Consider the following 14,131-nt stretch of genomic DNA (forward strand, 5'->3'; position numbering starts at 1 on the left):
AATAAGGCTGTCGTCACCCCAGGCCGTCAGGGTTAGCAGAGGTGAAACGCTGGGGAGGTTTGGCCAGAAGACTGCTACGTGAGACTTATCCTGAAGACTTGAGAGTTAGGTGGACTGAGGATTTGATAATGATAGCTCTAAAAAGTAAAGAATCAAGGGGAAAAGTTTAACCTGCAGCTAGAAAACAGGAAAGTAAAGTACTTCAGAAGCTAAACCCCAGAGTCTTGACCATTTAGTAATTGCTTAATAATCTCAGAGCAAGAGAATTTTTTACTCTTTCTGTTCTTTCATGTTCATAGTTTACTTAATGTTTATGTCTTACATGCGGATTATCACACAAATCCTCGGATTCTAGCTGACTTTGTCCCTAGGCTCTATCTGGGGCGTCCCTGGTGGCTCAGCAGTACAGACTCCACCTGCAAGGCAGGAGCCTCAGGAGCCGCAGATTAGAGCCCTGGGTCGGGAAGACCCCGTGGAGGACGGCATGGCAACCCACTCCAGTATTATTGCCTGGAGAAGCCCATGGACAGCAGAGCCTGGCGGGCTACAGTCCGTGCAGTTGCAAAGAGTCCGACATGACGGACACAGCAGCACAGTACATGTCAGGCTGTGTTCAGACCAGGGATCGTTTGAACAGAAGAACTCACTGCTGGATTCACTTGTCTTTAAAAAAGTCAGATCCAGTCAGATTTGTTCAAAACATATCAAATATCTACCTACAAAATATATCAGGTATACCTATAGAATACATCTACCTATAAAATACATCTACCTATAAAATATATCTACCTATAAGATCTGGAGCTTCTTGGAAGCTTAGTTGCACGTTTCCATTACAAAGTCATACAGGAAATACAGAGGCAAACTTACTTGAACTATTCACTACCAAATCACGTATCTTATGGAGTATGTCACCAATATAGTACCACTTCCTAGAAAATGCTGATTGTCCCTTACAAGAATTTGTAGCTTTCTCAGTTTATTTATACCTTTTATATTCTGTGACTTCTGCCAGTATTTCAGTCTCATAAAGATTTGTAAATCACAAATTCCCCAGATAAACTTTTTCAGAAGTAAAGAGTCACTCTGAAGACTTCACTGTAACAAACACTTCATTTATTACTTGTGTTTTATTTACAGTATTTACATATTGCACAGTATCTGCATACTATTTTACATTTATTTTACAAAAGGACAAATGAAATTAGCCTGAGCATGTACACAGATGTCTCCACACTGAAGTTCTTTTTTTTTTTTCCATGCAGCTCCAAATAATACTCTGGGAATTTAATTGTAAAAATAATAAAATATTAATACCATATGCTATATGAAAATATATTTTTAGATTCTGCTGACTCTGCTTATGTTTCTAAAGAAATATCTGTGATGTCACCTAATCAGGAAAAAAGATCTCTCTCTGCCATTTCACAGCATGACACATCAAATGCAGTCCTGTTGTCTAAAATGATGAGTGGCAAGCATTGCTGTCAGGCACACAAATTTACTGAATGTGTCCACATATGGTGTCAACAACATATGAAACTCAAAGGAATTATGGAAGAGTCTGTCTGCAAAAATAAATCTCTGTTCACGGGATGTGTTCAGAAGGCAGTGGGTTCTGTCCTGTTGGTCTCCAAGGCACTTCTCATGGGTCCTGGGCTGCTGCACGGCTCTGCTCACTGCAAAACAGACAGGCTTGGTCTCCTAAAATGACTCACACTGGAAGACCTATATGTTAAACTACATGTAACATCATCTACCTGTGATGCAGGAGTCCCAGGTTCAATCCCTGGGTCAGGAAGATACCCTGGCGAAGGAAAACTCCAGAGTTCTTGCCTGGGAAATCCCGTGAACAGAGGAGCCTGGCGGGCTACCGTCCATGGGTCAGACAGACTGAGTGACTGACGTGATGTGTGTCCAGACCTGAGGAATTTGAGTCTGCATGTGTTTCCCCGTGTTCCTGAGTCTTTTACTGTGGGAAGTAACTCCGTCCTGCTGTCACCACTGGCCTGCTGTGCTGAAGGAGTGAAATTGTCTCAGATGAAGAGAATGCTGTCAGGCTGAAGACGAGCGCAGTGTTGCCGGCGTCTGCTGTGGGTTCTCGGCAGTGCAGTCTAACTGACTGGGGTGGTCCTGGGCTGCTCAGATCAGGCTGCATTTTGTAGAATGAGGTGGATGCTTGCTACTTCTTTCCTCTGAAAATATTCCTGGCCTAAGGCCTTGAAATTACCCGAGGGGAAGCCCAGATCAAGGAAAGGGTGTGAGGGAGGCTGTATTGCCACGTGGGAGAGGGGCTGGAAAGCTTGACTCCTCTGGCTGGAGGAGATCAGGTTGTGAGGTTCAGAAAGAAGGAGAGGGCTCTGCTCTGAGATCATGGAGTGGAGGGGCTCCATGCTCAGGACCCCCTGAAACCTGACTTCCTTAGACCAGCCTTTAAGAGGCTGAGGTCATGGTCTGGCGTGGGAAGAGGCATCTCCCTCTGCAGGAGCGTCCTGACTTCTTCGTGGGTTAGGACTGCAGAAGAGGCGCTTGGGCACAACTTATGGCTTGCGAGCGAAGTCGGATGTTGATGCAGAATGTGAGCTCTACCCTCCAGGGGGTCAGGGCGACCCTTGACTGTCTACACTGTCACCAACCAGTTAAGCATTTGCAATTGGGGCTTAAAGCTTCTGGAATTGGAAGAAATTAATCTTTTAAAGTACTATAAAGGTATTTTAGCATAAGAATCTATATTCTAAATGACACCTTTCTTGGCCAAAACGAACATGGTTCCTGACAGTGGTGACAAGCGTGCTTCCTGACACGGAGCAGAGCGGGACCACTCTTGGGAGCCGAGCCACAGCCGCCAGGGCTCCAGGGGGCCACTCCTCCCGCCTTTGCACTCGGGCGAGCTGTCTCTGCAGGAGAGCAGTCAGGGGACGCAGGGGTCAGCTCACAGGCAGGGAGGCGGGGAGCCTGCGGCCGGAGTGGGTCTCTCCACTTGTGAGTAAAGGCAGTTGTTTTCCAAGGATGTGCTTGGTTCATCTTTGGAAACAGTGATGCTTTAACTATAAAGAAATACTTAATAAAAGCATTCTCATCTCTCCTGGCAGGTACTTTGGGAGACTTATAATAATCCATTCATTGTTTTAAAAATAAGTGTTCTGTTTGCCACGTGGGCAGTGGAAGAGAAACTGGACGGCATTCAGATGAAAAATGAAGGAGGAGGAATTTCACAGCTTTCACTTTAAAAAATGTGCTTTCACTCCTCCCAGATACGAAGTGTTGTAAGTTTCATGAGCCTGTGGAGAGTGTGGGGTCACAGCCTCCAGTAACCGCTTGTTTGCCTGAACCCCTGTTTGCTGGAGGGACTCCCGCTGGGGAGAAGCGGTGCTGTGGGTGGAGCCCAGCGCAGCACCCACGGCGGCTGCCCCGGGCACTCGCACAGACCTTGGTCAGCGTGGCCTTCGCCACAGAGAGCACCCCTGTTTGACTCACGGGAGACGCAGGGGCAGCCATCAGACGCAGGCAGACCCAGCATCTGGCTGGCCCGGCACACAAGACACAGAGGATGCCTGTTCGCAGCTGTTCCTTAGTGCCCTGACATCCTGGTAGAAGTCCACCTCAAACAGTGTGTCTCTAGAATCTGCATGGATACGGTCAGTCATATACTCACCTGTGAATGTCTGAATGAGAGCCTGTAAGTGGGTGAGCAGGACTTCACACATGCACCAAGCACGTGCTGAGGTCAGTAGCCAGCGGGCTGTGTGCAGATCAATGTGCACTCGGCCAGCACGCCCTCCTGGGACTAGGTCCCAGCGGCTGTCTGCGGTGCTACGTGTTTTACTGCTGTCCAGTATTTAAAGACATTTGGAGTATTCTGTCAGCCTGATCCACAGTAACTCTACTTTCGCTGAGAAAGACTGTCTCTAAACCCCCGTGAATTTTTCATGTCCCAGGCGCACCCCGTTGTTGGTGTGCAGGCCATGGTGACCAGGCCGCCAGCTTACCTTATCCCTCCATGCACATCGGGCTGACTGCCAGCCGAGTAAGAAGCCGGGCACACCTCTTGTAGTCTGTAAGTGCGGACAGATCACAGACCCTTGTCAGATAACTCAGCAGCTTAGATGAACAGCATTCACTTTAAAAACCATAGCAGCTGCGAAAGCCATTCATTCCTTTAAACACTCTAAATTCCCTGGAAGCAGTACGCAGACTGTCATCTGCAATCATGGCTTGAAGCTGCTGACTTAATAATTTATGGCACCTCAGGGCCATGAGTGTCACGTGACAGAAGATAAGTGATGTGACTGGGGGCCATGGCGGGCAGGGACGCGGACGTCCACACGCCTGCTCTCTGCCTGTTTGCTCCTCACAGTGGTTGCTGGGCTCATCAAAATGGCTTTCGTTTGCTTCTTGGCAGACGGTCTTCCGTGCCCTGTGTTATTTAACTTTTAGGTCACGTGTAGGCCGGGTCCCCTCTTGAGTTGATCGTAACATAAAGCCTTCCACACAAAAATTCTAAAGACAGTGGGTCAGCAGCCAAGTACCAGAGTGAAAACACCTGGCTGGACGATGGAGGGAAGCAAGGGCTGGTTTCTGAGTGCAGCCTGGCCTTCCTAGCGATCGTGGTTTCCTGTGCCATTCGTCTCATAGGTGCTGCCTCAGAGGACAGGCAGCTCAGCAGTCATGCCCACACAGGGATTCCTCAAGACAGAGTTTACTTCTCAAGAGTCACAGAATACTACTTAAAGACAGAAGAGTTCATACTCTTGGCCAAAATTCCGAGTGAATGAATAAATTGACAGCAATAAATATCCACTGCATGGTAGACAAGCAGTTTAATTCTTCAAAAATTACACCTGATAAATATTTAGAGGACATAATTTGGACTCAAAGGATGATCTGACAGCTGGAAGCAGGGTCACTGAGACTCCTGACTTTTTGGCTCTTCACCAGATGCACCACGTTTTTTAGGATGTGGTTTTCCTAAACAGACCATATGTGATACAGTGGATTGTATGAGCTCAGAGAAGATACTGGCATTTGACATATGCCCTAAGATCCCGAGGTCAACCATCTCCCTGCTGGAAAACATGTTCTCCACTCTGATGGCCACCTGGTGGGGGGTCCCCTTAAGGTGCAGACTTTGCTCAGTGGGTGTGATGGACTCAAAAGTCCTGCTCTTCAAAGGACCTCATCCCAAGATCACACCTTGAGTGAGAAGGTCTATTGTTCCTTCTGTCTGACCTGCCAGGATTCTGGGAACCCTTGTATGCAGCCCTGAACTGCACAGATGTGCCCAGATTCGGCTCCAAGCTCATTATGAGCTGGTGGAAGCCATGTGAGCAGCCACGCGTCCAGGGCACTGACCTATCTCCAGGTCCAGGTGTAGCCATGATGCGCCCTGATCCTGCCACCTCACCTTCTGGGTGACCAGGAGAATCGTGGGTGACTGAGTTATGTTAGCTGAAGAGGCAGCAAGTGTCGGGGGGGGGGGGTTCCTGGGGAGGGTCTGTGGATGAGCCTGTGGCATCTGCAAAGCCCACAGATAGCGCGTGTGCCGCTGGCCCTGTGACAGCGCTGACCGAGGCCACCGCCCCTCCCTCCAGCAGGAGCTCCCTGCCTTCCTGCTGTGTCTGGGGGTGGGAGAGCTCCATGAGGTGGCTCTGCTGCCTACTCATGGAAAGGGGCTTAGTGTTTTGAGCAGGACAGGCAGAGCTGGTCTGCTGCCCCTAAGGATGGTCCTGAAAACAGCTCCTAAGAGGCCTGACTTATTGGCACAGCTGTCCTCCTGTGAGCCTTAAAGGGATGGAAAGCTGTGGTCCCTACACACACAAAAATTGGTTTAGGGCTCTAGCACATGTCACTCTACCTACTAAGCTACTTGTCATCACTGCAGGTTTTGTGAAGAGCACAAGGAGCCACTTTTGGGGGAAATGAAATCCATTTTGTTGTAGATAACCCAGAAAGTTACAGCTGAGAGCCACATGGAGGGGGCATCTGCATTTCTGAATGAATGATGAAGCCAAGCAGAAGAGCAAAGTTTTGAAATAGCAGTAAAATTATTGGGTGATGAGGTTATAATTACTGGTAGAAACAAAAAGGCTGTGGCCAGGGCGGTGGGAATGGTCCAGACCCATCCTTCGATACTTTACACCCTATAGTAGTCATCTCAGCAACTCATCTTAAGCGTTTGCTACACTGTTAGAGTTGAGTGGATACAAGGACAGGCATGAGGCCAGAATTCAAGAAATGCATGGAAGAGTCCAGCCCATTCCAAGACTTCATTAATTCCAGCAAATGTAAACCATGTTCTGTTTGGCACTAGCTGCTGCTTGTCGTTATCTTCCTCAGTGGTCTACTCAGCCCAGCCCCCGACTGCAGAGTCAACAGGGAGTAAATATTAGCAAGTCTGGGTGACACAAGGCAGGCGCCTATTCACCCAGGTGGAGGGCCCAGCGATTCAGATGTGGTCACTTACATGCGGGGATGGTGCAGTCTCGGGTGTTGTGGTAAAGTCTGTGGAAGTGTTTGCTGCACTTTGGGCTGAAATACAGAGGACCTGGAATGCACAAGAAGAAACAGATAGTGAGAGCTCCTGGAGGCCAGTATCTGGGGAGAGGCGAAGGAATGAGCGGAAAGCTTACCTGTAAGATGTTTTAAAAACTTGTCTTTCATCCTTAGATCTCGAGGGACAATTTCTGTTTAAGGGAAAAGAAATAAATTATTAACTTGACCAAAAGAAGCATTTTCTCATGTGATCTGAAGTGGATGTTTAAAATTACTGGATATTCTGCTATAAACAGCAATCACAGCAGTCCCTTGATCGCTGTACATGGCAATATGAGGACGGGTGAGTGGGCACATTGTCCTCAAATCAGGTTCACAACTCTCCAAAATCCACTACTAACACCAATCTCCACCACCAGGAGAGAGTCAGGGACCATGAAGTGTGTGTGTGTGTGTGTGTGTGTGTGTGTGTGTGTGTGACGGTTATCTTCCAGTGAATAAATCACTCTAGACATTTTCATCTTGAAGACCTAGAGAATCAAATTCAACAATCTCTCAAAGTTCTAAGAAGAAAACCTGATATCATCCTTCAAACAAACAAAAAAATCTGCTATAGGTATATTCTTCTAGGTATTTACTTAGAAAAAGGGTGAGATTATGTCAGTACCACCTGTTGTGAAGGCTGATATGAATGCATGCAGACAGGCAGAACCGCGTAGAGGAGCTAAAAGCACAGTTCCCAGGGAAAGATGTGTCTGCGCAGTCCTAGCTGGAGTTGGTGACTAGCCTGACTGACATCCTTTCTGCTTTCAGCCTTGTGTTTGCTCTTTTTAACAGTCATCTGGATTCATTTTTACTCACCTGATCTGCACTGGTAATGTGATGGCATGTGGTCACACTACCACCAATTCTCCTCATTCAAAGAGGGAAAATTTCCATAAGAATCTTACTTGCAAGGTTTAGACATCTCCTAAATGTCAGTCTTCGTTTACAACTAACTTTAGTCAGTCTATATAAAATTGACCTTATCATATTTGACCTGATTGTGTCATGAAAGCATTAAAAGCTTGCATGCTTTCCTTGGAAATTTCCCAGAGGGCAGCCACTCTGGGAAGGCTCTGCCGTGGGGATGGGGGTGGGGGATTCTGAAACATTTCTGTCTTAGTTGAAACTGCTTTGCTGAAAATATTTCCATTTCCAAAATAACAGATGACAGTTCCATGCTGAAATTACCGACAACGGTAACAACTCACACGTCTTAGATGTGGATGAGGGGTAGTTATGTTATCTGCCAGGCATCATTCATGGAATTCCTATATCCTTTTTTAAATAAAAATATTTCCCAGCTTTTTTTAAACAGTAGAAATGCATTTATATTTTAAAACTACGTATGCGTTCTCAGAGTTCTATCTCCAAGCAAGTCCTGGATCTTCTAGCGTCCCCTGATACAGGACAGGCAGACCCGGGGGCTCAGCCAGCCCCACACGCAGGAGGCCTTTGCAGGCGGCGCGCTCGCCTCCACAGCGGGCGGGCGGGGACTCACCCACTCTCTGCTCCTCGGGGTAAACGTAGTCGGCGACCTCCCTGCGGTCCAGGATGTAGTCCTGCCGGCCCGAGAGCTGCAGCCTCTTGGACTCCCCCGAGTGGTACTTCCTGAGCTCCTGGACGATCTCCACGATGAGCCGCAGCAGCGTCTGTCGGTCCGCGGCCTCCCGGCGCTCCGCGCCGCCCCTGCCGGGCCCCGCCGCCCCCAGCACGAGCAGCAGCCCCAGCAGGAGGGGGCGCCCGGGTCCGTGCATTCTGCGCTCGGCCGGGCCGGGTGGGGTCGGTTCGCTCCCGGAGCTCGGCTCGCTGGAGGGACAGGGTGCGGGGAGACCCGGAGAGCCGGTCGGCAGGGAGGGAGGCGAGGCCACTCCCCTCGGACCGCGCGCCCCGGCCCCCGCGCCCCGGAGGACGCGCGCCAAGCCGGTGGAGGGGCGCCCCGCGCCGTCCGGACCGGGAGGGCCGCTGCGGGGCCGGGGCGGGAGGCTGGGCGGGGTCCGCACGAGGACGCCCCCTCTCCGAGGCCCCTCGCGGCGACGTGGAGAGCGCGCCGTGGGTGCCGCGCGCCCTCCGCGCCGGGCTGTAAGGGCCTCGGCCCCGCCGCGGCCCCGAACTTTTCCTGGAGATGGCTCATCGGCCGGAGCCCCGCGGCGCGGCGCCTCAACTTTCCGTCCCCCACGGGCGCCGAGCAGGGGCCAGCGGCGGCTCGGGGGCTCGGGCCCAGGCGTCTCCCTCAGGGATCCGCAGCGCACCCCGGCGAGTCGGGGGGCGGGAGGTGGGCGCCCTGCCCGGCGGCCGGGCTCAAGTTTCCAGCAGCGCCTTTGTGTGGCGGTCGCCCCCTCCTCCCTGTGTTCCTGATCTCCGCCGAGAAGCCCCCGCGACGAGACCCTCTCCCCAGACGCCCGCTGGGCCCGGTTCTGGAAAACCCCTTGCCCTGGGGAGGGAGCCCGGCTCGTACCTGCCCGGAGCCAGCCGCGAGGCCACCTGCGCGCAGGAACCCGGCCGGGTCGCCCGTCCCCGCGCCCCGCAGCCGTGCGCGTCCTCCGGCGTCAGTCCCCGCGCCCCGGAGCTGGCGCCCGGATCCCTATTCCATGCCCGGCGGCGCCCGGCCGTGGGGCGCACTGGACGCGCGGGGAGGGGACGCGGAGCCTCGGAGCTGCGGACGCGGAACTCGCGGTGGCTTGGGGTGCGGGCTGGCGGAGTCCGGCCTCGGACCTCGGGGCGCCTCTTATCCCCGCGGCTGCCGACGTCAGGCGGGTCCCCGAGGGCCCGGCTCGGGTCTTTAATTAGAAGCCGCCGGAGTGTTCGTATCCCCGCGCGGATCTTCGTCAGACACCCCCTTCACCACCCCCATCTCCTCCCCGTCTCCCCACCCCGTCTGCCCCCTCCCCCGCATCGCCCCTCCGCGTCTCCCCCTCCTCCCCGCCTCCCTGCCCCGTCTCCCCACATTCCTCGTCTCCTCCCCTCCCCTCCCCCCCCGACCCCCTCCTACACCCCCTCTCCCCGCGCACCCGATCCCCCTTTCCCCGTCTCCCCCATTTCCCTCCCCCTCCCCCTCTGCCCACCCTGCACCCCCACCCCGGCGGCCCCCTCTCCCATCTCCCTCCCCTCCTTGTCCCTCCCCTTCTACCCCCCCTTCTCTCCTTCAGTCTATTTCCCTCCGTTCCTGTCACTTATGACAGGATGAGAAGAAACGCCTTTACCAGGAACTCGGATCTGTTTTTGTCTAAATGTAGATCTCGGGCTATTAAAAAAGGAGCTGCCTGATTGCCTCACATTTAATAAGTCAACGAGAGTCTGTGTGTTTTGGGGGATCTGCCGGCGAGGCTGGGGACCACTCCCGGGAGCGAGGTCGCTTCGCCCCAGACCGGTCGAGGGCAGGGTCTGGGTTAGCGCTGGGACCCCCGGACACAGCCCCCCGGCTGGACCGCGGCGGCCCCCTGCCACCCTCACCCGCCCGGCGAGCCCCCGGAGGACGGCGCGCTGGACCCTCGGCCCCGGGCTCGCCGGCTCTCTCGGCGACGCCCTCGGAAGCGCTCCCGGGCCCTCCGTCCAGGCCCGCGTCTTGCAGAAAGTTTTAGGTTGTAGGCAGGCCCATTTGTGAGAACTCAACAGTTTACCTCCTTTAATTTTTCTTCTTGTAAAATGTATTATCAATCAGTTGCGCACTTTCCCATTTTATTGGCCCTTTCTGGGCAAGAGCTGGACCTCCTCCAAACCGGCGATCTGGTTGGGAAAGGTATTCTCGGCGCAATACCCGCAGGGAGCGCGGCGGTGGGAATGGAAACCTCCGCCGCGAGCGCGGCGACTCCGGCCGGCTGGATGCGCCCGGGACGCTGCGGGCGCGCGGCGACCCCGGCCGGACTCCGCGCTGGTCTCCGCGTCTCTTCCTCTCGCTCCCTCCCGGCGGTCCGCGTCCTCAGGAAAGTGTTTGGCAGAGTCGGGTGGGGTAAATAGAATAGAGCTGAAAAATCGTGGTCATCTAAACGCAACCCCTTCTGCACACACACTTGTGGGGGGTATGTGTTTGAAGGAGATGGTTTGATTTCTCAGTGAACTTTTTCTTTGTCCAAGCAATGACTAAAACGTGAACTTTCTGTCAAAGGTACTCTAGAAAAGTAAAACCTCATATCAAACTGCTCTGAGGCAGATAAAAGAGGTATTTTTCCTTTTTCCCTTCTGTGTGTAGATGGAGTTCACGCTGCTCTTCGGAGAGCACCGCCTAGTGACAAGTCTTTCCCAGCCAGCTCTCAGCAGCATCCCTGCGCAGCCGGGTGTCTTTGGACTCCCCTCCAGCATAGTGGAAGCGTGTGACGTTTCTATGAAAAAATATTTTGGTGTAAATCTGTTTTTGGAAAAACATCTTGCTGCAGTGAAAAAAGAAATTAGCCCAATCTCATATTATTTTAAATTTGCATATAATCTTTCTTTCTAAATCTTACCGTATCAAAAGCTAGATTTTTTTTCTAAAAAATACCGGTAAGAACTATCTTCCACTGCACCCCAAATTATACCAGTCAAAAAAGCCTTGATAGTAATCACTGTTATCCTTTTTTATCTTACAGTTTTTAAATGGGACAGACAATGGATTTCTTGAATGAATGCTTCTAGCACCCATTTATATATATGCCAACACTTCAGCTCAGCTAATTAGATACTTAGATGTATAAACAACAGTGACAAAACTGGTATTTAGTCGGTCTTTAGATTCATGAGATCTGCCAATGAAGGCTCAGACAGTTCATGTGTTAGTTCATCCATTTTTGCACAGGCTGAAATGACTAGGTGCCCTCAGTTTGGATGAGCCTTTTTAACAAACTGTTTCAACTTCATAAAAGAGTGCATGGATTTAGAATATCTACTGAGCTTTTCCACTTGTGGTATTGCCAGAATGAACTTTCTGGAGCTCTACAATCACCAGAAATATGTGTGTTGTACAGACCATCTGATTGGCTAAATTAATTTGTGCTGGTTAAGGCAAACTGAAGTATAACATATGTAAACTGGATCACACAAAAATGTGGAATTGGTTTTGCAAATTGTTTATACTTTCCCCTATCTTTTGCGTGAAATGGTGGTTGGACTGGATGGTTTCTGAAGTCTAAAGCTATGTAATTCTATGATAGTTACCAGCAAAGTTTAAAAACAACAAAATAGAAGTTTCCTACAAAAAGCTGAAGATAATTCACTGAAATAATCTCTACAAGTTTCACATCTGTTTTTGGGCAAGAAGAGGTGATATATTCATATTAACAAATTTAACTTCCTCCTTTAGTAAGTGAACAGCTTTCCACTCTGAAGTGCCCAGAAAAGATAAGGGAGAAAATTACACAACAACAACAACAAAAATAATTTATTTTGCTAGATTTGATTTAGTTTTTTGAGAAAGCAATATTGGATCATAAAGGGGAGAGCTGCGTTTAACTTATATTTACTGGAGATGTACGTTGTAAGATGGAAAAGTGTTTTTTTGTAAACAGTGTGAAACTCCAGTGTTTCAGCTACAATCAATTTTCTCTTTCCCTCCAAAAGGAATATATTTTATTTGAGATAACTATTAACTAACTTCAGAGGCTTCCAAAGTAGGTATATGTTAATTAACTACATGTTTCAAAATGAATTGTTACATTTCTTCAACCATTATGCTTATCATTTAATAGTCTAACTAAACTCTTATTAGGGAGAAAACAATTACCTTTCATAAAGGATAACATTATGTGCTATAATGAAATACTGTTTAATGTTTAACTTTATCAGCTCTTTTATTTTCACTATTAATATGCTGTTAGTATCCTAGGCATGTACTAGAAACCATGCATTTAGGAAGACAACCTTTCTAACAGGACCAATCTTCTTAGTACAAATGTAATACATATAACATTGTTATATGTACATAGAAGTGTATATGTTATATGTCACATAGAAGTAACAATGCTACCTAGCAGTGTACTCTGGATTAACGAAACACAGCTTCCATGTAGTTCCCTCCCTCAGATGTGAGAAGGGGGACACGTCTAAAGACACGCAGGTTGTCCACCCCCTCTCCACTCCTTGATGGCACTCCTGAGTCTGCAGAGCTTCACTCATGCTGGTCCAGAAGGGACAGGGCCCAAGGGCCACTGGTGATGTCACTGACTGATTCTTGCTCAGATCTTTGTTGAGGGCTGAAGGGGACGCCCCTCGGGGGCAAAGCTTAAAGGGAGTGTGGACCTTACCTTGTTCCTTGGAACTGGTTCAGGTATAAAACCCAGCTAGAGGTGGTGTCTTAAGGCTTGCTGACAGGTTCTGTCCTTAGAGGTAACACTCTGGTACCTTTTGATGGCAACAATGAGAGTAAATAGAAATGTAGACACCCCACATCAAAAAAAGACCTCCTTATTTGGTAAATATGTCTCAAATTTGTAAACAGTCAGGTTTGCCCATGGGAATATCTGTATAGACTGTAGTCCTGCTGAGGAACAATGTGATATACCCACATCAGTCTATTAATATCTTCTGGATACTTTTTTCTGCAGATCAAACATCCTGATCAAAAGAGATATGTGTAATGATTGGGGTCATGTAGGCAATTCCAATGTGCAAAAAAGGTGCCATATTCCAAAGATATTTCCAAACCAAGTGGTACTTTTAAAAGTAAGATAACTTCTTTAACAGACAGTCCTTGTATTTTGGTGGCTTTTTGCAAGCCTGGGTCCATCATGTGGAGGGGCGCAGTCTCTCCCTTCTGTCACTCAGGGGCTGCCTTTCTTTGGGTCACAAGCCCCTGCTGGGCCCTCTGCCTCTGGCCTGGGGGTGGTGGAAGCAGGCCTGGAGCTGGTACGTGGTGCCCGCCCAGTGCCCAGGGTCAGCACCCCGCCAAACATGCCAGCTTGTCCTCCCACAGGATGGTTCAGATCACTGTGAGTAGCAGGAGCAGGCTCTCTTCAGAAACCTAAGACCTATTTTCTTTCCCTTAAGGAATTCAGGAAGCAACAGCTCCTAACCCCTGGCGTCGGGCAGGGCCCCCGTGCCCGCTCGTGGATGGTGGGGCAGGGTAGAATGTGTGCCAGCCCTGTTCTGCCCACTGCCATGCTCTGGGCAGAAAGGCAGGACTGCAGGGCTCGCTGGCCTCCCCGAAGGAGACCCCAGTCTCAAGATCTGTGCTTCAGCCATGCGGCTGTGCTTCATAAATTCTCGCACCCGGACCTTTACCCAAACTGCTCTTTTTGTGTGGAACCACTTCCTTCTACTCCTCACTTTCGTTGAAGAGCTCATTCCCAATTCAGACAGCAGATCTTCTGGGAACCCCCGGCCCCCACCTGCCTGAGCCTTGCATCTGTGCTTCTTCCTGTCACGGCAGTAACCTCACTCACTCCATTTAGTTCCAGAAATATCCTGCGTCACTTTTCTGTATCCTCTTGCAGCCATGAGCTCTTTAGATGGCCAATGTTGATGTCATATGGGAAACATTGTGCAGACAAAGTAAATATGTTTGAAAATATGAATAAAGATATTTTTATGTAATTTTTATGACAGATACTCAAAAAGTATGACTTAAATACTTGTCAGGAAATGGCAACCCACTCCAGTATTCTTGCCTGGAGTATCCCATGAACAG

General features: G+C 50.0%; 1 protein-coding gene across 2 annotated transcripts; it reads right to left on the bottom strand.

Annotated features, from left to right (window-relative positions):
* Positions 1–1,099: 1,099 nt before the first annotated feature.
* Positions 1,100–8,291, bottom strand: ALKAL2 (ALK and LTK ligand 2). Of its 2 annotated transcripts, none has more exons than XM_061163964.1 (5): positions 8,036–8,291; positions 6,630–6,683; positions 6,464–6,544; positions 3,990–4,055; positions 1,100–1,679 (listed from the first exon to the last, which is right to left on the bottom strand). In XM_061163964.1, exons 1-4 carry the CDS (start codon positions 8,289–8,291, stop codon positions 3,991–3,993), a joined length of 456 nt encoding a protein of 151 aa, XP_061019947.1. In that variant the 3' UTR covers positions 1,100–1,679; position 3,990. The 2 variants fall into 2 exon arrangements, with proteins under 2 accessions (XP_061019947.1, XP_061019948.1); XM_061163965.1 differs by lacking the exon at positions 1,100–1,679 and adding an exon at positions 1,781–2,017.
* Positions 8,292–14,131: the final 5,840 nt, after the last annotated feature.

Source organism: Dama dama, chromosome 16, assembly GCF_033118175.1.
Source record: "Dama dama isolate Ldn47 chromosome 16, ASM3311817v1, whole genome shotgun sequence".
NCBI lineage: Eukaryota > Metazoa > Chordata > Mammalia > Artiodactyla > Cervidae > Dama > Dama dama.

Bases quoted from the DNA above. Each gene is read 5' to 3' on its own strand.
- ALKAL2 (XM_061163964.1), bottom strand. From the start codon at position 8,291: ATGCACGGACCCGGGCGCCCCCTCCTGCTGGGGCTGCTGCTCGTGCTG. The intron at 6,684-8,035 runs GTGAGTCCCCGC...TCCCTTAAACAG, and splicing joins CCCCGAGGAGCAGAGAGTGG to AAATTGTCCCTCGAGATCTA. The intron at 4,056-6,463 runs GTAAGTGACCAC...CCGCACTTACAG, and splicing joins AGACTGCACCATCCCCGCAT to ACTACAAGAGGTGTGCCCGG.